The sequence below is a fragment of the Danio rerio genome, chromosome 8 (genome assembly GCF_049306965.1).
Source record: "Danio rerio strain Tuebingen ecotype United States chromosome 8, GRCz12tu, whole genome shotgun sequence".
Lineage (NCBI taxonomy): Eukaryota > Metazoa > Chordata > Actinopteri > Cypriniformes > Danionidae > Danio > Danio rerio.
The window spans coordinates 18,203,633-18,230,106 of NC_133183.1; the positions used below are offsets into that span (position 1 = coordinate 18,203,633).

Consider the following 26,474-nt stretch of genomic DNA (forward strand, 5'->3'; position numbering starts at 1 on the left):
TATCCTTTATGCTGATGTACAAAATAAAGCTGATTTAACGTTCACTTGAAGCGTCTTCTTTTATAATTGTATTGACACGCGGTTGTAGTGACGAAGATGGTAAAATCTCTGTAATTCATAGCAAACATGCACTGTTTTAAAAAGGACACATTTGATGATCACAGAGAGCTGAACAGATCTTTTAATTCCAGATGCTTTGCGAACGTCCTGTCTTGCTGATATGATTATATGTGTTACTACAGAGACATGTTAGGTTCGCGGCTGTCAATCAATACGGTGGGCGGGGAAACCACACTCCTATATTACAATGCAGTGGGACTCAAAATGGGAGGGGTTTGGATCCAATTTTAACGTCAGAAAATTAAAAAAAAAAGAAACTTATTGTGTTTCTATTACCCCATTATGACTGTACACAGTATACCTACACACAGCTCTGTCCAAACAGCTTACATAAGATGATTTTATTATTGATGCCCTTTAAGACAAACTATTTATTTAAATAAATCAGTATTATAATTGTTTTCGTTTTCATGTTTGTTATACATGTACGTAACATTATTATTATTATTATTAATTGATTAATTTCTCCTTATTAATCAGGAGTCGCCACAGCAGAATGAACCGCCAACTTATCCAGCATATGTTTCACGCAGCGGATGCCCTTCCGGCTGTAACCCATCACTAGGAAACACCCATACATACTCCTTCACATACATACACGAATTTAGCTTACCCAAATCATCTACACCACACATCTTAGAACTTGTGGTAGAAACCGGAGCACCCAGTGGAAACCCACGCATTATTCTCATTAATTATTACTACATATATATCTCGATATAATTTATGCATATTACTATTATCATCATCAATACAACCATCATTTATTTATTACTTAATAAATGAATTAACTATATTCATTTTGACCAATACAGAAAAATGTTAATTCCTCAACACAAACTGGCCAGCTGAAGTGTTCATAAAGTACTTTGAAAACAAGCAAACAAACTCAAAAAGCTAACATGTGGTTAAATAAAAGTCATACCGAATACCTCCTGCGTGCGCAAGGGGCTGTATGAGCACGTGTGTGTGTGTGTGTGTGTGTACAATTGGGCTTAATTTAGTTTTTAGTTTCGTTTTTGAGTCAAAAGTGCAAAAAACATCATGTTTTATCTCTTTTTCCTCTTCTGTCTGTCTTTGCATGTGCAACGCCCTTTGTTTTCGCTCCACTGCAGCTTCGGCAGAAATCAAACGAGCCCTTAATGGAAACAACAGACACTGAGAAGGAAAGAAAAGAAATAAATAGGGATTGAATCAATGTGGAGCCTGTTTTTCAGCTTCCTCCAGTACGTTGGTCTCCTTCCAGTGTAAGTGTTGCTACAGTGGAATGATGCAGGACCGGCTTTTTTTCTGGGCGTCGTCAGCGAGAGACAAAAGGAAATCACATGATAGTCATCAGGGTGCAAAAAAAAGGGCTCCTGCAGATTTGCCTGTCCAGCAGGACGGTGCAGAAGAGCTTTCGTGATTAGCGTGACCTTGCGGGAGCTGTTTTATGTCATAAAGCCAGAAGCACAGCATCCTCACGGCTCGCTTAGTTGGTCTCTAGTGTGAAGACAGGACTTGTGTGTGTGTATATGTGTGTGAGTTTGCACGGCCGGGATCAGTGCAGGTCAGTTAGTTTCGTAGGATGAGAGCAAGGCAGCGTCGACAGGCTCCATACAGGAGGGACATGTGAAGGACCTCATAAGCCAGTCGTCTATGCAGTCCAGGTGGTAGATGTGCATGCAGGGGAGGAACCGGATCGGGTCTCCATACACAAAGTCCATCATGCAGATCACACACCTGCACAGAAAGAACACATACAAGTTAAGCTTCCCAAAAGGAAGTGCATTGCCAGTGAATGTGGGCCTATTTCACATAAATGGCAATCAAGACCAGACTAAGGAAGCAATGTTTCCGGTCGCCCGGCCTCCGCTACGATCCCCATTCATTATATTAGACCATGAACAGTTTAGCGTCCTATATCAGTCATTATTTCATTATTATATTTTAACTGTAACTTTAATATCTGGGCAGTGTTCTGTGTGCTTTGGTACTTAAATTACGTAGATAAAAATAATTAGATAAAACACTTGACTTTATTCACACATCCATATACACAAAGAAAACATCAATTAGACTGTCTGATTGTAAGATTGTGTATTAACTAATTCAGGATCTCAATGTTGCCGTATATCAAGTTCAGACTGTATGATTTTCAAAGTAGTCGTGTCACAGATGTTTTTACAATGCACAACTATCTGGGTAGCGTCCGTCGGTGATGTGTTTACACTGTAGGGTATATTGGTGACAGAGGGTTTCACACAAGTGTGCCGCAAGCCTGCGTTTCAGTGAAAGTCTCGGCCGTTAGATCGCCCCCTGGGGGCTGGCTGCAGTACAAGTCATAAAGCCCGCCTCCTCCGTGTTAATAAAGGAGACTTGAGCCCAAGTAAAAAAAATTATTACACTTGCAATAAAATATCCCGAAAGATGGTTCTGGTCGATTAAGGCACTGGTTATTGTGCTGAAACAGGTGCAGATCTTCATTTTTGTAAACAGTTTGTTTTTAGCAGTAATTTAATGCTGGGCGTGTCATCGTAAGTTGACAGCTGTGATTGACAGTTTCTCAAAGCAGCGCGTCTGAGCTTCGGCAGAAGACTGAAGTGTTATTATTCGATTTCTGTGATATTTTACTATGACAAAATGAGTTCAGCAGTAAACTACAGTTTTTGACATACATGATCTGGTGGAACACTGTTTATTCGCTAAGGTCAGGGCTTTTTTCGGGCTTTATAAGTTTGCTGATACACGCCTAACCACCCAGATAGCAAAATACACTCGGGCCAGTTCCAGCTAGATTCTCGCCTGCCGGAGACTTACCCCTCAGAGCTCAGACTGACTACCTCTGCTGGACCTACTCCGGATGCCTGGACTCACTGCCCGATTCCAGCCCAAGTCAATCGAGCCAGATGCGGCGGCTGAGCGAGCCGGCGCTGCCGCATGCGAGCCGGAATCAGCCCGCGACGCCGCGAGTAGGTTATGCGCCCGGAGCTGGCGCGATTGAATATATAAAACCCTCATATTTGTTAACGTTATTACATCCATTTGTGTTGATATGAAAGCAAACGCATGCTGAGAAGTTCGGGGGGCGTGGTTGATTTTACATAAAGCCTTTGGTTGGAAGCTCGACTCCGCTCATTTTCGCGGCTCCTCCTCTGGCTCCATCAGACAGTCTTTCTGCGCATGTCAAGGCTCCAATTTCAGCAGTCTTTTGCGACAGTTTGTGCCCGTCAAGCAGGCGTTTTGCCCTCAAGGCGTTCAATGGGAAAAGGGGCTGTCGCGTCGTCCATATTTTTTACAGTCACTGGTTTCACACTGCATGACCTTGATATAGGAAGAATCGCTGACAACTTTGTCTCGGTCTGCAAACTACCTCTCACAACCAAACGCACGTGAGATGTGACGTGAAAATAACGTGAGGTCATGTAGTTTATCTATTGCTATTAAGTACATGATGAGAAAGAAGCCTTTAGTGCGGTAGAAAATGTACTTATTTTGCTCACCTGGCTCTGAAGGGAATTAGCAATTTCCCCTCAACTTTATTTCTTTTTCGACCCTTTCCTCCATTTCTTGGGTTCAAATAAACCAAAGAGAAGCCCTTTTAACTTCTCTCCAACCTCTCGTTGGCCTGCAGATACCCACACTATTTGATACTGCTCTCTCATTGGCTGTAGGTGACAGCCGAGGTTATTTTCAATCAGAACTCATTTCACACGGCATGATTTGAATTGCTGACAGCTCCAGATATTTAGCATGCCAAATATATCACGGGTGTCGGCGACTCATTGGCGATTCTCTCAGGTCACGTATTTGATAGTCCACACTTAGTGACTGTTACTCGCGTGAAAGATTTGCCTTTGATTTCAGGCGTTTGTCTGTGGTTTCTCAAAACCTGTCGGGGAGTCAAAAAAATAAAAATATGAAAAAATGAAAAACTTCTTCATATACTTCTGACTATAATACATTTTATTAAACTGTACGAAATAGTACAATAAAATAGTATTTGGTAATGAATCAGTAATGAATGAATGATATTGCATTCTGCATCTTTAACTGATAAACTATATATTTTACTAAACTGTAGAAAGTTACTGTTATAAATCTTTTTTTTAAACAATGCAGTTGGAATTTCTAGATTTGTTGCAACTATAGTTATCACAAATTAAAGTACTGTAATTTGGTTTCAAAAACAAAATAGTTTTACTATAAACTACCAAAATATTTCATCTGAGAAAATAAATGTAAAAAGTTATTGGAAAATTAAGCAAATAAATACTATTTAATGTGGTTTTATTTAACAACACACATTTATTGAATGTAAAAAGATGTATTATAAACATATGAAGATGTATTATATACATATTAACATGCTATTATTTCCGCTATTATAATGAATCTATTACATAAACAAAACCTGTCCGAATCAAATCATTTATACAGCTTGAATGTGATATATTAATTCTGTCTGACAAATAATGGATAAAAAAAAAAAAACTAAACTGTTCCCTGTCTATTATAACAAGCGCCTCCTTATTCAAGTCTTAATTCCCATATTTGTGAGATTGGTCGCATAGTACTAGACGCTGAACAGAAACATAAATCAAAATGAATAATTATCTTAATTGTATAAAAAAAAAAAACACATTCAGAGGAATTATGTTAGTATAATATGCAACTAAATGAAAAGAAACTAGTTCTCCTGATGTATCCTTCTTTAACATTGCACTCTAAGATTACATAAACATGGAAAAATGTACTGAAAAAGTTTCACATGTTTTCAAAATTATCTGTATTTATAAATAAACATGCCAGGCCAGTATTTTGCGGTGTCATCATGTTTGAAAACAATACCTGTAGAGAAGTGACCTGCCGTTTGCAGCTCAGCACTGATGTCTATGTACAATTTGCCCAATGTGTAAAAATTTGCATCTCAGCTTGCAGTTGTAATGTGAAGTAAATCCACACTTCACTTATGAGGCATTAAGAAACACTAAAATATACCCTGTATAATATGCTTGTTTGCCCTTGCTGTTAATATACACTCCATTCAATTTGTATATTAAGCATATGCACAATGTGATCATTTTTACAGATTTTTGTTTTCAATCGTTTACATGGACCTGACAATGACTGCGCTTTCAAAAACATACCCTTTGAAATCTGTAATCAAATGTATGTATTTTTAGTCACAAACCAACATTGTCATGTAAATGAACAGGCAAAACATATTAAAAGACTCCCATTTTTGGCTGAAACTGTGTAAACAGCCCCAAACATGTTTTTTATTCTTTGATCAAACTGGACACGATCTATGTAAAAAATAATAATAATAATAATTTAATAATATACTATGAAAAAAAGTCATTCAGGCAATTGTGATGCCTGCAAGAGTTCAAAAGAATAGTTCTCCCAAAAGATTAATGAGAATTTTCAAAAATATTTGTTTTAGTAGGCCTAACATTTTAAAGAATATTTTCTAAGACTGTGGCTCTTGTTGAATCATGAAATGCAAATCAATGACTACCGTCACTCTAATCGGACTCAAGCACGGTATACTTGGCCGGCCCTGGCCCGGTTGGAAGAGGTGTGCCTGAGCGCGGTACACTAATACAACAGAGCATTATGACTATGAGCGCCAAAAGTGGCGGATCTGTTCGGCGAAATATCTGACTGCATGTCACCACATCCTCAAGGACTGTTTGGCGAAATATTTGACTGCATGTCACTGCATAACAAACGACTGAAACGATATAACTAGAGAAATCTCCACTGTGCTGCTGAGTGAGAGAGCGCTTCTCACTGAACAGGGCAGCAGCGATGACGCAACCGTGCCGAGGCCCATTTGTGGTGTGAGTGCAAGTGCCTTTTTCTGAAAAACCTGGACCTGTTTTTCTGGACCTTTTTGCAGTTATTCGCCTAATTTTCTATTCAATTATGAGGTTCAAATACTAAATTTAAATGACATTTTACTAATCTTTTCTGGATTAGCTTGTTGGATGGTGGCCATTTTCACACTTTTTAAACCAACAAAAATATTTTCTATAATATTTTTTACCAGTGCTTACTGTACTATTTCACCACAAAGTGTACAAATGTGCATTTAAATTGTAAGTTATTACAGTTTTATGAATAATGTTATGAGATTAGAATTTTAAATTAAAATTTTTGATTAAAAAAATATGAAAAGATACTTGTTTTTAAAATACAAATTCATCACCATCTACCATTTAACATCAAAAAAAAAAAAAAAATGGAATCTGTTAAAACTTGTTTTAAATGAAAAACAGTAGCCTCTAGACAAATAACAAACTGGCCAGCTCATTTCCTTAGTCAGAATTTGTCCATTTAAATAATAATAAATTAAATTAGTCTTAAATTTGTCAGTTTTCAAATTGATGATGGCATACTGTCAAAAATAGGACAAATGAGCTCATATAGGCCAAATTCTGGACTTTTTCAGTGGGGAGTTTTAATGCTTCATCTTCATAGTTTGGATTTACTTCACATTACACAATCAACAGTGGGGATGCAACTTACACACATGGCAAGTAAAAAAAAAAACAAATAAAAACATCAATGCTGGGTCATTGCAGACATGTCATTACTTCCCTACTATTAGATACTGTTTCCAAAAATACAAGGGAGAGCACTAACTACTGGCCAAACACACGTAATACAACATGAAACTTTTTAAAAAATGCATGGGAGAAACTTCTGACTTCATTGTTGTCGTGTAAACATTACAAATCACAAAATGTACCCTGGAAGATCCAAATTATTAACACCAGGTGTAAACAGGAATGTGTTGGAAAAAACGAATCTACTTGTGATCCAAACAACCAAAGTGCATCTTTAAGAGACAATTCTGTCATTGTTTCCTCACCCTTTACTTGTTTTAAACCTTTAAGAGTTTCTTTTTTCACAAAAGAAGATATTTCGAAGAAAACGTAATACAAGTAGGCATTTACCTCCATACATAGTTTCAGCAGGTTTCAGTCAAATTTAAGACCATTATAAAATAAATTTTAGACTTACAGGGCTAAACACTAATGATTATTTCTAATGGCCCGATCAGATGCCACAAAAATCTAATATAATTATTTCTTAGCAACATATTTTAATGCGTCAAAACTCTAGTTGTATACACTTTTTCAATACAATATTGAAGGATTCGGATTTCTGCTTTCCAATCCGTCTCATCATGGACCAACGTTTATCCTTTTCATCATCCTGTTTCTTAGTATTTAACTGTGAATTGATTTTAATTAATGAATAAGTTAACACATTGCTTAATATAAGAATGTTCAGTGCATTTGCCTGTCTCTTTATACCTATTTTCAGGAGCCAGCAAACTAGGTCAGAGGTCATGGAAATCTTGAGTGGAACTGAGGACTGGAAACAACTGTTTCTATTGTTATTTCTAGGAGTTAATATTGTCTAAAAAGTCTAAAGTGATTTTGCTATAGATTTACGGTTAAATCTTTTAAAGTGATTCTACTTTTTATTCAAGATAGACTTTGTGTAGTAAGAATATAACTGCCTGAATGTAGATTATACCAGTTTTTAACCAGTTTTGATAAAGACGGCTGACGGTACACTCAGCCTTGGATAAGAAACAGATTATACTTTAAGTGTGTGTGTTCTATTTGATTGTTGATCCGTTTCACAGGTCTGGAGTCAGCTCTAATCAGTCTAAAGGATGTCTGACGTTTATGTTTAGATATTGTTCAGAATTGTACGCACGAACCTCACGTGGAAATGTTCTTAGTTTATCTGTGTTTTAACCAATCAGGTTAGAACACCTATATGTATGACGCAGTTAATGACGTTATGTGAGAGTATAATTGTTATTGATTGGTGATTGTAAGCAGAGCGGCCTAGGAACTCATTGAGAGTGTTGAAGCTGGCTTCTGCAAATGAAACTGCAAACTATCTTCAGTAAACTTAATTTATTTTTTTTAAATCTCTGACTCCGGCTCTTCTTCATCAACCAGACTGGTCATTCTTTGGGTTAAACTGTAAACTATCCCTACAGTTTTGGTGGAGGACGCGTGGCACTTGTTTACTGGTAACACCATTGATCAATCAACAAAATGAAAGTAGGAAGATTTAAAATTATAAGACTAGGGATTGTCTGTGAAGTAGTGGGTAGTAACGGAACGTTTTTGGTTCTCATTCAGACGTGAATGAATGTTGTTGGTTCTTATTCAGACGTGAATAAAAGGCGCCGGTGGATTCACAGGATTTTGTGGTAGATTGCTGTGGAATCCCTTAGCGAGCTGGTGCATTTTGTGGTACACCTATAGCGATACTGATAAGTGTAACAGTAGTTAAGAGGTGTACCTTCTCCTTCACCCGGAGTTAGAGTACTCATTTGATGGGTGTTTAGGAGGCTTTTGGGACATTCTCGGGCATAAAACCTGGACTGGTTTTCTATTTAGTAGTGGACTAAATTAACCCGAGATTGTAATTGAGTTCCACCACTGCTATCTAACTACATCACAGACAAAAGGCATGCCATAAGAATAGTGTAGGTCAGATTATTAGGGAAAGAAATAATTGAATAAAAATAACAAATAACATTATAATAGGGATCCATTAGAAAGTAGTGGCCACAAAAGTCAGACAAGATACCTAGAAATATCAGGGTGAGGTTGATTGATCAATGATGCACCAGGAGCAATCCCAAGAAAATTATGACCCTAACTGGATTGGACCGGTCTGGACAGTTTGCACATCTTGGGATGGTTTGCAGATTCATCAAGCAGAAGCCAAGCGCTGTTGGTAAGAGTGCCCTCTCAATTTCTTTTTGCTTTTGGTGTTGAACTCAGATATAAAAAGAAATAGATGAGAGCAGAATGCAGTAAATGGCTCAGCTAAGCTCTCAGGTTTAAAATGATTTTAGAACTGATTGTAAAAAAAAAAAAAAAAAAAAAAGTATTCCTTTGGCATTTAATTGTCATTGAAAAGCTAAAATCTAAATATTGAGAGGCTAGTAGCAAAAACTAAGCACAAAAACTGACAGTAACATTATGGGAATAAAGAATAGCTTATGTTTTGTCTTAGAAGATAAGATTCTGTGTGACTGCACTGCTGTCTTGGTTTAGCCCTCAACATGACAGGTTTTGGCTGTAAAAGTAACAGACACATGTCTGAATAAAAATATGCCATGTAAGTCTGTGCAAACAAGCAGCTTTATGGTTGGATATATATATTTTTAATAATATATAAGTAACATAAATGGGGGTTTCAAATAATACTTGGATGGATGCAGTTAACCCCTGAAAGATCTAAAACTATTGTTGACTGTAACAGCATTACTTTGAAAATGCATGTCAACTCTGTTTTATATGTTTTAGGACGGGCTTGAGTAAAAAGATATTACAATAAAATTATGTTATTGAGGTTAATGTTATGTTTTTATGTTTAAATTTAGTAAACATGCATTTTCGTTCTAGATTGCTCAAAACTCTCTTTCTCTCTCTTTAGATGTCAGCTAAGAGCTGCTATCTGCCTGTTCCATAACAATTGATAAGCACAGTGCTCAGTTGGAAATCACAATGTAAAGGAAATGTTAGAATGAATACAGAAATTCTACATTTCAATTTGTATACACTAATAGAGGTATTAGTAATTAAAAATCAAAGTTAACAAATAAGAGATTGCAAAATGCTTTTGTTTGTTTTCCCAGTGATGGGTTGCGGCTGGAAAGGGCACCAGCTGCATAAAAACGTGCTGGATAGGTTGGCAGTTCATTCCGCTGTGGCGACTGCGGATTAATAAAAGGACTAAGTGAACAGAGAAATGAATGAATGAAAATGCTTTTGTTAAAGCATCTTGAAAAACACTAATATACCCGCTGAGCTATAGAGATAATTAATTTGAACAGTTGTTATTACTGTTTGGAAATTTCTTGTCTTGTCTTCAGCGGTTTATTACTGTTTGTAACTTTTGTCTTATCTTTAGTCTCCACCATCACATACAGGGCCTGATGGCTATACTGAGGTAGCAGACCCTGACACTGAATGGATCAGGGTGATATCTAAACTCCCTGAATAATCTCAGCTTGATATTCAGTTGATTTAAGTGTTTGATTAACCTGTCTCAATGTTTGAATTCTAGTAGGTAGTCTCAATGGCTTTCATGGTTCTTGACTGCGCTTTCCCAAGTTTGCAGAAAATTCTGAATCAAGGAGGAAGCCTGCACAGGAGCTTGCAGTGTGAGTGGCAGTTGACCGGTGGGCACGAAGGGGGGTTCCCTAAGACGGGTAAGATTTTCCCTTGGCCAAAGCGGAAAACAACCTAAGGCATGGGACCCCTCGTAAACCCCGGGGCATCTACCCGAAAAGGGGGATGTTTAATGTGAAAGATGGTGCTGGACTGGGGTGATGCTCTATCGGCCTAAAGCATCCTTAGAGGGGAACTGTTTGAAGTTACAGTAGTCTGCCTCAGTGGCCCCGTCCAGACCTGATCACGAGAATCCTGCCTTCAGTGAGGACATGTCTGTCCTTGTGACAAGCATCAACGGACTATGCCAGGGTATGATACCCTGAAGGACATGATTGGTAAAAAGATAATGGCAATGGGCTTTCAAGAACCATTGGAGACAGTAAAGTTTCTTAAAATGTTACCAATATCAATGTGGTTGGCTGCTTTAACAGCACTGGATATATAAGGTCTGATTTTTAAGAATGTTGAATTCCTGAATGTGAAGCTGAGATGATTTTTAAATAATGTGTCTGATTTTTCATAGTATTTTACTGATGCAGGTCCTTATTCATGGCAAAGGACATTTTCAAGATGGTGCTGGCTAAAGATAAAAACTGGCTGTGAGATGGTTTGGATAACACAGCTGAATGGAATTAAGCAGTTAAGGTAAAATAATTACAAGAAATTCTCTTAGTCTTTAAATAGTTCTAACTGAGTTTTGAGAGATAAAAACGTTTGACATTTGGAACGTTGGTGAATGATTAAAGATTCTGAATTGTAATAATTTTAATGTTATAGTCTAAGACTATTGAAAATTTATGTGCATAAAACAGAGAGACAGAGACTGTTTGAGTGAAGCCATGAGTTGTGTTTTGTTTCTGTTATCGACTTGCTTAGCAACGATATTAAGAAAACAAAATGCACCAGCTGATTGTCTCAGAAAAGACATTGATTATGAACAGAAACTTTGAAACTTGATAAAAGATCATGTAAATCCAGTTGAAACTGGACAGAGAATTTTAAGAATAAATTTGTGCGAGTTCAACACCTGAAGCAAACTTAGTGATGAGCTGTCACAGTATTCATATCTATGGTACAATAATGCTTTTTTTCCTGAGGGAATGATTTGTCCCTGTTGTATGAATATTGTCACTAACCTCTGGAATGAGTGTTATATTATTACAGATTGTATAAGCGAAATGCCAGACATTGCAGAAGTCAATAATACTGAGTGAATCTGATGAAAAGATGATGCAGACCATTTGATGAGCTTTAAATGGATGGGTTATCCAGCTCTGTTTGCAATCGTTAATAATGACTTCTTTTCCTGGTTCAGATTACTCTCTGGAATAATAATAATTTTAAAACAAGTTTTATTAGCTTATAGCTGTGAAATTGAAGACTGCCATCCATTTCAGGTTACAAACCCATGTCTAAATTGTCTGAGAAGTTTAAAGGTTAAATACAGTTAATTCTTTGCTATCTGAATATTAATGTTAAATATTTTAGACTTGATGGCATTTAAACAGTGACATTGGCTAAGTCACTAACCACAATAGTCCAGAAAGCATCCTCACTCTAGCATAGGAAAAATAAGCAGAGAATTGAGTTGAAGTCATTTGTGTTAAAGGCAAATGCTGCAGTAAATCACTCTGTCTGTGTGTGTGTGTCCTCAATGGTAGAGGAACATAATTGTTTGGATGTTGTGTAGAACAGAGAGATAAAGTTGAATGAAAGTATTTGCATCTGATGGTTGAATACAGTAAGAAGTATTTATACTGCTGCAGCGAAAATTAACATTTTAGGAAACAAAAATGCAGCTTGAACTTTAACAGCATTTTAAGCAGTCAACTCAACTCAAGTCAATATTATTATTGTGAATACTGACAAGTTTTACAGTAACTTAGACTGTCTTTAAATGAAAATTTAGTAGTCCATATCCAAGCAAGAGTCTTGATTATATGTGGTAAAAGAGTTGTTAACTCAGTCTGTTCTTGTTCAATTGGTAATGCTTTCAAACAGGTTTTACTGTCAAATGACAGGTATGAAAGATTTTCAAATAATCAAAAGTTTGAGCAAATAGCTAACCTGTGAGCATTTCTAATTGACCAGACAGTAAGAATCAAATGAATTTTATACAAGATCATACTGTTTGCTTCTGATTATGTTGAATGGTTTAGTCAGAGTAAAGTAAATGGTACAAATGACAAGTTGAGAAGATAATTATAAGGTTTAGTCTTATTTTTGTTAAAAGATGCTTGAGTTTGAATTACTCAGGTTTGATCTTTGTTGAATTTGACTAAGATTTTGTTAAACCCCTAAAACGTGGGAACAAAAGAAATGGATTCACAATCCCTCTTATTGCATGTTAATGACTTGGATTAATAGTTTGTAAAAACCATTACATCTTTCTTGGTCTTGAGGTAACAGGTAATATCTATATCTAGTCTCTTTGAGGTGACTGAGGGTCTGGCTCAATTCATTTAGCCCGGCTTCCAGAGAGTGGATTTGATATTAGTTTGTTAACTGTGAAGGTGAATTTGGCTCATTATGGCCAGGACAAGGGTGCTTGTACACTTCCTATCAATAATACAGAGGAATGTGTAGCATCACTCCAATCACATCATTATTTAAATAAAAATATATTTTAAGTGGACTTGACTGACATGAAGTTCAGCAAGGTGATAATCATGGATAAACATGGTAATGGTGCTGAATTGGACTATTGTGCTGTTGGCATGTTTAATGTGTGTTAATGTAAAAATGCTTCATTATTCTAATTTGAAGTTACAGAACACGCTGATGAAGGTTTTAAAACTGGTGAAGATAAAGATGTTTTTGCAGGTCATGAATTTGAATCCTGTGTGGCTTAGGTCGAGTGGGTGACCTTTTGTGTCTGATCAGAGGATCTCTGAGCCTTAGAATTGGCCTGGATGTTTGGATTTAGAGTTGGAGCAAGTTGTAGATGCATCAGAGGAAGTATCGATGGAAATTATGAGTTGTTTACTTCTGGAGGACTTTTAGGGCTTGCACATTTGTGTTCACATTCTGGACTTTGGTCCGCTTTTGTTTTTTGTATGTTTTCACTTCTGCTTGCAGGACCCTTAATCCCACCGATGATGAGAAACGTGAACTCCTTTTGTGGGTGGAGAGTGGAAGAGTCCTTAGCTTGGGGACTGGAATTTTTAGGTTCCAGCTTGTCCAAGAAGGGGCGAAGAAACTCTGCGAACTTATTAAGGGAGCATGAGTCATTACTTTCACTCTCCTTAGTGACCTCACTGGTTGACCGGAAGCAGAGTTTGGACTCCATTCGGGTCAAAAGGGGGGACTGAAGGATTCGGATTTCTGCTTTCCAATCCGTCTCATCATGGACCAACGTTTATCCTTTTCATCATCCTGTTTCTTAGTATTTAACTGTGAATTGATTTTAATTAATGAATAAGTTAACACATTGCTTAATATAAGAATGTTCAGTGCATTTGCCTGTCTCTTTATACCTATTTTCAGGAGCCAGCAAATTAGGTCAGAGGTCATGGAAATCTTGAGTGGAACTGAGGACTGGAAACAACTGTTTCTATTGTTATTTCTAGGAGTTAATATTGTCTAAAAAGTCTAAAGTGATTTTGCTATAGATTTACGGTTAAATCTTTTAAAGTGATTCTACTTTTTATTCAAGATAGACTTTTTGTAGTAAGAATATAACTGCCTGAATGTAGATTATACCAGTTTTTAACCAGTTTTGATAAAGACGGCTGACGGTACACTCAGCCTTGGATAAGAAACAGATTATACTTTAAGTGTGTGTGTTCTATTTGATTGTTGATCCGTTTCACAGGTCTGGAGTCAGCTCTAATCAGTCTAAAGGATGTCTGACGTTTATGTTTAGATATTGTTCAGAATTGTACGCACGAACCTCACGTGGAAATGTTCTTAGTTTATCTGTGTTTTAACCAATCAGGTTAGAACACCTATATGTATGACGCAGTTAATGACGTTATGTGAGAGTATAATTGTTATTGATTGGTGATTGTAAGCAGAGCGGCCTAGGAACTCATTGAGAGTGTTGAAGCTGGCTTCTGCAAATGAAACTGCAAACTATCTTCAGTAAACTTAATTTATTTTTTTTAAATCTCTGACTCCGGCTCTTCTTCATCAACCAGACTGGTCATTCTTTGGGTTAAACTGTAAACTATCCCTACAATATCTCTTTCTCTTTTTTTAAATGACAAGTTTAACATTGGTAAAGTTGATTTATTATGGAGACAATGGCATAAATAATCAAAAATATACATTTGTTGGCTTTTGGTTTAAATTGGTTGAGTATAATGTATCATGTAAAATCATATGTTGCTGTGTTATTATCATGAGGAATTGTGTAATTGTTTTTAGTTCTTTAATTTAGTTTAGAGAACGTCAAGCAGCTATTGTAAATTGTATCTCTTAGCAATACGTAAATATTCAATTTAAGAAAAAGTTTCCTCGAGACGGATTGTTGGTAATTTGGACGGATGTCGGCTCAATTGGGAAGCTTTACTAGGACAGAGAAAAATTAATACCTGTTTAAAATGATTTAATATAAGACAATATTTTAGTGAATTTAATACTTTTTAAGGCCTAAAATTTTGTTTTTGAAATTTAAGACATTTTAAGACTTTAAGAACCTGCAGGGGATCCTGATAGTAATATTTCCCTACTATGGAAGTGGATGGTTACAGGTTTCAGCATTCTTAATATATCTTCTTATGGGTTCAACATAAAAAAGAAACTCAAAAATGTTTAAAACCATTAAGGGTGATTAAATTTTTATTTTTAGGTGAACAACCCCTTTAATAATACCATGTGTGAATGACTAAGATGCAGCAGAGATGCACAATATCATGACTCACTCTCGGATCTTCTTCTCGGTGCCGTCACTGCCTGGATCATAGACACCTTTGGGAAGATGCTGGATGAGGCCAATCCGTTGAGCGATCCGCACCTGCTCCTCTTCAGTAAGTTGGGTCGCCAGTCGGGCCTGGCTAGGAGTCGGGTGATACACCGGCACATGGATCTGCTCCTGAAAACATACAGAGATGATATCAGAAGATTTAACAGTGGTTTGAGATGCACTCAGTAATGCGCAAATCCCTATATGGCCAAGCTGATCCAGAACTGAGTGTACAGCAATGCAATGTTAAATACAGATATGAGTAAACATCTTCTTTATATTTGAGGTGCAATTAAAGCTCCACTAGGTGGCAGTATCTCCCTTTTAGAACCAAACTGATGCAAGAGGCCCAAAAATGGGAGCATATTGAGTCCAAAGGGTGCTTCTGAAGAGAGAGAGGTGCACAATAGCACCCATTGAGACAGGTGCCTGCTCAGCATTCACTAGTCAAAGCCGTTTTGAGAGTCTGAGAGCATGTTTAAGCTCTGTGTGCTAAACACTCGACTAAAACAAACACAAATAGGGTATTAAAAGGCTGTCATTGAAACAAATAAATGTTATAGTGTTACTTTTAGCAGAAGATTAATTGTACATAAGCTGTTTTTTATATATATTTTAAGGGCTGTTTTTGCTTTATATTGGTAAATTAAGCCACAACATTCTAGCACCTTCCTGTTGGATGAACAAACATAAATATCTGTCAGGCAGGTTCTTAAGGAGTTAAAGGATACAACATATAAATATATAACACAAATAATAATTATTAAAAAATTAAATGTATAAATTGATTTGCAAATACAAAAAAATACTGTATACACACTATTATTTACATTACATTAAGCATCCATAACAAATAGAAAAGATGCATGTATTTGAAATATGCAAAAAGGGAAACCTCATAATTAAAATAGTTGATATAACATAGATTTGTCTTTATATGTGTGGGTATATACTATGATCTGTTTGTTATATACTAGGGCTGCAATATATTGTTTCAGCATAGATTTCGCAAAGTGCGTATCTGCAATAATCACATCGCAGGATTTACATTGTCGAGTCTGATTTACAGTTGACCAGGTGCCACAAAACATAGGATTTATAGAGTCACTGCTAAGATTAACCATAAAAAAAGAGAAGGTGGAATAAATTGTTCATTTGCATGTTTTTAAGGTTTGTGATAGAGCATTTCAAGAGAGTTTAAAACATTTGGGCACAAGAAATTATGATTTTTGGAGGTGTAACAAAAAGTAATTTGAATTTAATTATTTATAAAATATAGATGATATATTGTTGATTTACATTTACAAAAAATGTGTTTCTTACGATTTTTTTTGTAATGTTTCATGTCCAAATATCTGTGTGTCAAACCTAAAACAGGATTATTTTGCTTACCACAATGGCAGATTATTTAGCTAGTTTTAATGAAAAAATCTCACATAATTTTGACTTATTATTTATAAAAGTGAAAAAAACTAATTTATATATATTTTTAGATATGTTACTAGAGACAACGTAGGGCTGGGCAATTAATCGAAATTGACACTAGAACCTGTATTCGATCGAATTTGTCTGGGTCGATTTTTTACAATTACTTTCCCTATTGTGTGAAGTCACGTGACCCCGCAGTTACTTTGCACTACATTGACGATGATTGAAAGCTGCACTAGAGACGCATTGAAACGGCATATTTTTCTGTATAATAAACTTGTTATTTAGATTAAAATATTTGTTTACAGAAGATGCAAGAAATGCACTGTTTAAAATATTGTTTAAAGGAATTGCAAGAGTTATTTTACTTAAGACATGCTGCTTATTTTACCCTTTTAATATTTTTTGGAAAAACATAAAATATTGCATATATATATATATATATATATATATATATATATATATATATATATATATATATATATATATATATATATATATATATTTATATTTATATTTATATATATATATATATATATATATATATATATATATATATATAGAGAGAGAGAGAGAGAGAGAGAGAGAGAGATCATTATAAAAAAACTCCATTTTGAAATTCAATATTTTTATTCATTTCTCAGTGAACATGGCTAATATATGTTAGTCCATTTGAACAAAACAGATTTATTAAACAAATATATCTGTTAAAAGAACATTTTAGTCACAGTACATGTTTAGAAATAGAAATAAAATACATTTAAATTCATCAAAATATTGCAAAAACTTAGAAACTGCTAAATGTAAACAATTTCTTTTTTAATTTTTATTGTTTTACAAACAAGAGCTGGGCGATTTGGCCAAAAATCACAATCTCAATTAGAAGAAAATTTTAACTCTATTATGATTATTAAACAACTATTTAATGGGGTTTGCCATAGGCAAAGTCCATTCTTACTATGCTCTTTTGCTTATTATTATTTTTTTCTTCTTCTTCCTTCTTCCGTACCATTTTTCGGCGCGCAACTCGTCCCGCAGCTTTCGCCCCAGACCCTTGAAAGTGGGGTCAAATCGTGCGGTCTTATCGGGAATGGTGTGCTATGACTTTTATAAGGGGTGGGGGGTTTTTTGGCCCCGCAGGGGCCAAAAAACCCCCTCCAAAATCCCATTGACTTAACATTGAGCCGAACTTTGACGAATCACAGCGCCGACTGTGAATTTCCTATAAATTTGGGATTCACAACAGCTGTAGGGGGTTGCAGCCTAAGTGAGAACATACCCAGCAAGGGGGTATAAGTTGCACCTCTGGGGCTCTAGGACGTCCCAAAGTTTTCCCATTGACTTACATTGGCCCCATTGACTCCCATTCATTTTTCTAGAAGAGCACTAACGCCCCCGCGAAATGGCACAACCTTTGAAGCGTTATAGCGCCAAGTGTGAAATTCGTAGAAATATGGGATTGGCAACATCTGTAGGGGGTTGCAGCCTGTATGAGAAAATACCCCAAAAGGGGGTATAAGTTGTACCCCTGGGGTGCTAGGACGTCCCAAAGGGGTCCCCATTGACTTTACATTGCCCATTGACTCCCATTCATTTCTTGACTCACATGTCAATCACATTACATAGCAGTGTCATACAGACTTGGGGGTTGGCTTATTTGACTGAGGCAACCAATCAGCATCTCAATATGATTTTGAAGCTCACAAGCCACGCCCCCCAAACCATTTAAAGACCCTTAATAACTGCCCCATTGACTTAACATGGGGTGGGACGTCCCATTGCACATCCCATTGACTTCCATTATAAATGTCACACATCAATAACATTACATAGGAGTGTCATAGAGAAATGGGGGTGGCCTCATTTGACTCAGGCAACCAATCAGCATCACTATATTATAATGAAGCTCACAAGCCACGCACCCAAATGGGCCCCATAGACTTTTATTATAATAGGGCTAGAAGCATATCTTTGCATAGCAGTGTCATACAGACTTGGGGGTTGGCTCATTAGACTCAGACAACCAATCAGCTTTTCAATATGATAATTAAGCTCTTAAGCCACGCCCCCAAATCCATTTAAATACCCTTAATAAGTGTTCCATACACTGCCAGTTTAACGGGTCTACATGTATATCTTTGCATAACAGTGTCCTATAGACTTATGAGTTGGCTTATTGGACTCACACAACCAATGAGCTTTCCAATATGATAATGAAGCTCACAAGCCACGCCCCCAAACTGGTCCCATAGACTGCCATTATAACTGGCCTACATGCATATCTTTGCTTAGCAGTATCCTATTGACTTAGGAGTTGGCTTATTTGACTCAGACAACCAATGAGAATCTCAATATGATAATGAAGCTCACAAGCCACGCCCCCAAACTGATCCCATAGACTGCCATTATAACTGGCCTACTTGCATATCTTTGCTTAGCAGTGTCCTATTGACTTGGGGGTTGGCTCATTTGACTTGGACAGCCAACCACATTCAAGTTCACTCTGTAACCTCGCCCATAGCAACAAAACAGAGTACCCTAGCAACCATTCATCAACAGCTATATCTCAGCATCGGAACATCGTAGACACTTGGGGATTGGCTCGTTTGACTCATGCTAGCAAACGGAACTTCCTATATGCTACACATGCTAGCAGTGACTAGCTACATGCTAATATTTACTAGCCAAGTACCGTAACTTGCTAGAAATGCTTACTAAGTATAAATATTTTATCAGGCATTTATGTGAGGCTTGCCTAGTAACCACCCAGGTTACCCTAGCAACTGCCTAGCAACCACCCAAATTACCCTAGCAACCGCCTAGCAACCACCTAGCAACCGCCTAGTAACGCCTTAGTAAGGGCCTAGCGACCTCTCAGGACACCCTAGCAACGCCTTAGCAACCACTCAGAATACCCTAGCAACCACCTAGCAACACCTTAGCAACCACCTAGCAACCACTCAGGGCACCCTATCACTGTTGCTAGCATGATGCTAGCAACTCGATTAGCATGTTGCTAGCATCATGCTAACACGATTAGCATCATGCTAGCTACATGCTAATTATGTTAGCATGATGCTAGCAACTCAATTAGCATGATGCTAGCAACTCGATTAGCATGTTGCTAGCATGATGCTAACACGATTAGCATCATGCTAGCTACATGCTAATCATGTTAGCATGATGCTAGCAACTCGGTTAGCATGTTGCTAGCATGATGCTAACACGATTAGCATCATGCTAATTACATGCTAATCATGTCAGCATGATGCTAGCATCTCGATTAGCATGTTGCTAGCATGATGCTAACACTATTAGTATCATGATAGCTACATGCTAATCATATTAGCATGTTGTTGCTTTTTGGCCAGTACGGTGATACATTTTACCCCATCGATTTGCCACGCAAACCCCATTCACATTTCCTTTAGGAAATGTACAATTCTAGTTTATTTAATTATTGTGTTTATTTGCCCTCATAGTTCACTGACAGGTTTTGTACACTAAATATTCTCACATATTACCAGCGAGAGATTTCTGAACAAAGAGTGCATTACTGCATTTTTAATCTGTGGTTATTTATTGAAATTAATCAACATTGAGCTGAAATTAAAACACATTGCCTGAAACGAATAGTTAATTTTTCTTATAAAAAAAGTGAAAATAAATAACGTGCACTTATGGAAACAAGTTATTTTCAGTGTTTTTCCTATTAAAAGGATATAATAAGCAGCATCTCTTCTAAATAAAATAGCTCTTGTATTTCCAGTAAATAATATTTTAAACAGTGCATTTCTTGTATCTTCCATAAACAAATACTTTAATGTGAATAATAATTTTAATGTAATAGAAAATATGCCGTCTGAAGGCATCTTTGCCCCAGCAACCAATCGTCAATGTAGTGCAAAAGAAACAGCGGGGTCACGTGACTCCACATAATAGGGCAATTTGTCAATGTTGATTTTGATTACTTTTCAATTAACTGCCCAGCCCTATTACAAACACACACACATCCATATTTACATTTCTTTTTAATGTGCATGTCTGTGTAGGAGTGTGCAAAACTCTAAAACATCACTGCATAATATATAATTTAAATTTACACATTACATGTTTGACAGTTTGTGTTTAAAACCATGACAGCTTCTATGACTATTTTCATGACGGGAAAATGTATACTCCAAATACATTAATGAAGTTTTACATAAAACGAACACTATTAATACAAATTCAGTTTTGTAATTCTCTCAGTCTCAAATCTTTTCATATCTCCATAGTAAATTTCTCACAGAATTAAAGCTGACACAATCTAACAGAACATGCTTCATGCACAACCAATATATTCTCACTTTTATCTAAATGTAACATTTTCAATAAATACAGACAAGAGAGGTATACAACAGTATTAACCTAACCGCCATTACAACATCATGCCATTAAATCACCACTACACCCAAGAGTGGATGTTAATATATCGTTTCAGTCGTGGCCGATTGTACCCTGGAGTTTGAATCACGTCTCCTTTAAAAAACCCCTTCAATAAATTAGCCTCGTAAATGAGTGTTGATTTGTGAATGGTGGTGTTGATGGTTATTGGACTGGAGGTTTCACACTCTGTGAGCTCGCAGTCTTGGGAACAAAAAACAACAACATAAAAATCTGCACTACTTCAGCTGAGAAACGCCAGACTCACAGATACCGCCCCATAGACAATCACACCAGCAGATATTTATCACCTCCCTACATTATAACCTCTAACCCACATTAATCAGAAGTAGGACACATTTCCACACAAGGGAATGAAACCTATAGATTGTGTAGAAAGTTCTGCTGGGAAAAAAAGACGTGCCGTAACGCAGTTCTGATTTCAGACCAGATTAAAGGTGAGCTTTGAGATCAGGTTCAATGCTCACTTCAGAATTAGGACACACAGTGGCCATATTGGATCCTGTGATCACATGACGGACACATCAGACAGGTTGCGCCACCTATTTAAACACACACTTATTTGTCGAGCAACTAATGATTGAACCAAACAGAAAGTACATTTATGAGACACACACACACACACTCATAACCTAGTGGTCAGCACTTGGTGATCTAGCAAATAAAGGTGTGTGTGTGCATGTTTGTGTGTTCAGCTGCAAGCAGAAGGCGAAACATGATCGTTGTGATGGCGTCGTCTTCTCTGACACACTCTGACACTCTTGTGTTTCACTTTATGGAAAGCCAACAAAGGCTGAGTCGCTGCCTAGTCAGCCAGTGACCTCACAGGCAATGTTTCTGGTAATGGTTTATCTTAAAGGTAAAAGTATGTCATTTTGTACAGAAAAGCTGACATTATTATCACTGAGTAAAAAAAACTGGTCCACCTCAAATTCATACCATTGATGGAGCCGTTCAAATATACCATATAAAGTTTTGATGTAGCAATTAAATGTACACTACTGTTCAAAAATGTGTGTGTAAAAAACGTTTACAATATATCATGACACTATATATTAGGGCTGCACAATATATTGTCTTAGCATTGATATCATAATGTGGGAATGCACAATATTTACATCGCAGGATCTGTAATGTGGAATCAGGATTGTAGCTGACCAGGTCCAATTGTGGAGTCATTTCAGTTTAAAATGAGAAAGTTTATTAGTTGTGTGTTTAAGGCCTGTGACTGTGCAAACATTTTAAATGAGCTTAAAACATTCGGGCACAAATAATTATTGCATTTTGTAGCATTAACCAAAAGTTCATTTTACTTAATGTATATAATAAAGACTACACAACACTTTGTTTGTTTAATAATTTTATTTTTGTACCTTAATACTGTTGGATTCCTTTATTTACACCATTGCTTTACTGAATTTGTCTATGCTGGCAATTAGTCTGTTATATTTCCAGCAGATCGACTCCTCTGCAAAATCTTCCCATAGACCCATACAAAATAAATGTATTTATTATTTCAAAATAGAGTTATTTAAGCTATTTGGTAAAATATCACAATATAAATAACTGAAAATAAAAATATAGCAATGTACGCTTTTCCCAATATCATGCAGCCCTACTATAAACACTGTAAAAGGCGATCAGTTACTTTAATTAAAGTGAGTAAAGCAGTTGCATTAAAAGAAACAATTCACTTTAAAAACAATAGAGTAATCCAGCAGTAGTTTAGAACTCTAAAGTTGACAACTTAATTTCTATAATTATACACGTAGTTCATTTACTTAATTGAGGCAATGGGTTTACTTAATTCAAGTCCACTATTCACTTTAAAAGTAACAGGTTTACTCACTTTCTAAAAAGAAATTGTCAGCTAATTGCTTTATACAGTGTAACTATATGTAAGGAATAACGTACTTCCAGGCGGTTACTATCATAGAATAAAGCCCAACAGGCTAATTCAATTCAATTCAATTCATGTTTATCTATATAGCTTTTTTTCTTTTCTTTTTTTTATTAAATATGTTTTTTAACTTATGTCAAAGCAGCTTAACATTGTAGTTCTAATAAATTGAAATGGTGTCAGTCCCGTTTTCAGGGTTGAAGTTTAGTTTAGCTCAGTTGAGAGGGATTTAATTTTCTTGCTTAGTCCAAACACTAAAGAGCAAATCCATCAATGTGCAGCTCCAAAAGTCACAAACCAAGCAAGCCAGTTTTGACAGTTGCGAGGAATAAACATCACCATTGATTATAGGCTTATTGGTTGTATGAGACTGATTAATTCTAATATAACAGCTGCCTGGTTGTACTTTATCCTGCTTAATACATGGTTACATGTCACAAAACGAAAAAAATAGACAAAACATTATTCTATGCTATAATTATTTAATCCTTTAATTAAACGCAAAGCTAAAATAAAAACGGCAAAATGAAGCACACACTAACCTCCATATTATTAAGATGGTGTGAGAGCCATGCAACCAAATATGTAAAGACAAAATAAAGCTAAAGTTTTGCTTTGAAATTTCAAAATTTATTCTTAACTATAATATTTAGCATTAAAAAACACAAGAAAAGCTATAAACTATAAATGAGAATATAGAAGTATCGACTCAAGGCTGATGTTTACTTCTGCGCACGCGTATAGTCCAGCACAGCCTTCTCGCACATATCATTATATCAAATAGCCCTCGCCGTGGCTGACACGCAACTCAAAAAAGTAACTACACATCACAACAACACACAGAGAAAGCTCTGTGATTGGTTGGCTTGGTAGCTGTGCCGAGTGTGGGCAGTGCTGAAAGAGCCACATTGAGCAAGTGTTTACAAGTGTCGAGTCTCATAAAGGAGCTCCAGATGTTTTGTGTTTACCTTATGATTAAAGTTGTTGCCCGTCCTCAGTTCCCACCTCAGAATAAGCAAGTTTTAGCTACTTGTACATCATGGTGACGTTCAGAAAAAAACAAAACACCCGCAAAGAAACAACACAGAGGAACAAAGTGTTATTGCAGAGCAACACAAACAGCGCACAGAAGTATAAATGCACGACTACGCGCAAGGCAAGTGCCGTGGGTCACGCAAGCATAAACAGCCTTAAGGTCTGATTTGACCTTTAATTTGATCGTCAAGTTAATACACTTTTAGCACAAAAAGATATTAAATGAAATCAGCACATTAGACTTTGCAGTGTAAAAGCAGCCAAACAAAACTTAATGTTGAGTAACAAAAATCCTCACGATCAAACACAAATGACTTGAGAATGTCAAAACCTGTGATGGACAGACTCCTATTTCCTTCAAGCGGTTACAAACAAACTGATTCAGACTTATAAACAACAAAAGCTCAGAGCTACAGACACTTTGTCGAACAGAATCAGACACTCCAGCACCAAAACAAGTGCAAAAGAGAAAGATTTGATTCGCTTAGAGAAACAAACTGCCTGAAACAATGAGATGAAGGGAGCAAAGAGAGAGGAAAAAACGCAGAGCTGGTGAGCATGGAATTCTGTTTGGTCTGGTAGGCTTTGGGTGTTAAACCAAGCATGTGGTCCAGTATCCGGCCCTCATTACTAGAACAGTCCAGCGATCCGTTTTCTGCTCTTTCTCCTAAAAGCACCACTCCCTGCCTGGAATCACCAGACTAAACAAAACCTGAACATTTACACTAGCCTCTAAATCCCCAAAGATAACAGAAGAGAATCATAAAACAAAGTTATTCCTGATAACGGTGTCACCTACTGACTTCATCATCATCAGAAATAAATGTCAAAAGGTTGACTCTGTGCTTTCACAACAAACACGCATCAGTGCTCCACATTCCTGTGTGTGTATGTATCACTCCATTAGCCCGAAATAAGGCTACAGGCTAGCATGACTCAGCCAGACGCACATCCACCCTTCACAGCGGACAGAGACTTCAGTGAGCATTAGCAGGATGAGCTACGCTAGCATTGCCAGCACTACTGTTATTACCCAGCATTTGCTTCCAGAACTAAACATGAGCTAACACGACTTATTATAGAGAAGATGTTTTCTAAGATGCATAACTAACAACTGCTTCAATGATCCAATAAGAGCAACATTTATTTGGCACAACACACTAAGAGTAACAGTATGTAAAAACAATAAATAAATATAGTAATAAATGCCATGTTTATTTTAAACTACACATTTAATTTTGGAGGTTGATAAGATTTTTTATGCTCTTTTCTATAAACACAAGCTAAACAAAATTTACATATTCAATATATATCTATTTAAAAGAAACATTCAAATAATAAATAATACAGAAATTGCATAATCAAAATTTAATAAGCTCAAGAATTTTACATGAAGATTCACAAATAAATGTAGTATTATAGCTTAGGATACTCCGTCAAGTTCAGTGATTTCCTGATCTTTAATAGTGTGATTAACATTAGATGCAGTTTCTTATATTCCGACTTAATATAGCATTTATAAATGCCACATTTTAATTTACTTAACCCTTAAATTTAACAACAAATCTAAAAAAAAATGTCTAATTATTCATTTATTCCTTTTCCTCCAGCTTAGTCTCTATTTCAGAGGTTGCCACAGAGGAATAAACCACCAACTTAGCTACCATGTTTTACACAGGGGATGCCCTTCCAGCTGCAACCCGTACTGGAAAACACCCATACGCTAAACACAATTTAGCTTTCCCAATTTACTATTACAACCCCTAACAGCACACATCTGTGAACATGGGGAGAACATGCAAACTCCACACAGAAATGCCAACTGAACCAGTCAATGCTTGATCCAGCGACAATTTGTCTCTAACTGTGCATTCACATCGAAGGCAGCGAGAGCATCATAGTTCACTCTGGAATCTGGATGCCCTGGTGACAACACTCTGCCTTCACAGATCCATTGGCAAGAGCCACAAAATTCGCTACACTGATCTCGTATTTAAAGGGGTCGCTGCAGCATATCAGCAAATCAGTTACAATTCCATATAAAAAAAGTTATAGCATGAAAATGTTGCATGGCTTTTATCAAATTTGTTAAACTTTAGAAGATCAAGTTGTTGCGTGTGGTGTGGCTTTGCTCCACTTATCCAATATGTCCATATGTCTGAAATATTCTGAAGCAGCAATACTGTTTTGTACTGTCGTTTTAGTTGGCATGAGATTCCCACTTTAAAATAATAAACATTAATACACATCAGTAACTCGCAGGTAATTAAAAGTCCCTTTAAGAAAACATCAGGAAATCCAGCGGCCACAATATTCAAACCCTTGGGAACAACTGTGGTTGGAACCAAAGTTCACACAACTGGGTTCTCTGGATTCTTTTCAAGCGGACTTCTACATTCCGATTTCCTGCCACCAAACTGCATCATAGCTC

The 26,474-nt window shown here is 36.6% G+C and overlaps 1 protein-coding gene across 1 annotated transcript in view; it reads right to left on the reverse strand.

The window, feature by feature from the left end:
- Positions 1 to 865: 865 nt before the first annotated feature.
- Positions 866 to 26,474, reverse strand: part of rnf11b (ring finger protein 11b) — a 39,911-nt gene continuing 14,302 nt past the window's right edge. The window contains exons 2-3 of the mRNA NM_001128408.1: positions 15,194 to 15,363; positions 866 to 1,842 (exon numbers count right to left, since the gene is read on the reverse strand). Coding sequence (NP_001121880.1) covers positions 1,671 to 1,842; positions 15,194 to 15,363 — 342 coding nt within the window. The 3' untranslated portion in view covers positions 866 to 1,670. The remainder of the gene's footprint in view (positions 1,843 to 15,193; positions 15,364 to 26,474) is intronic.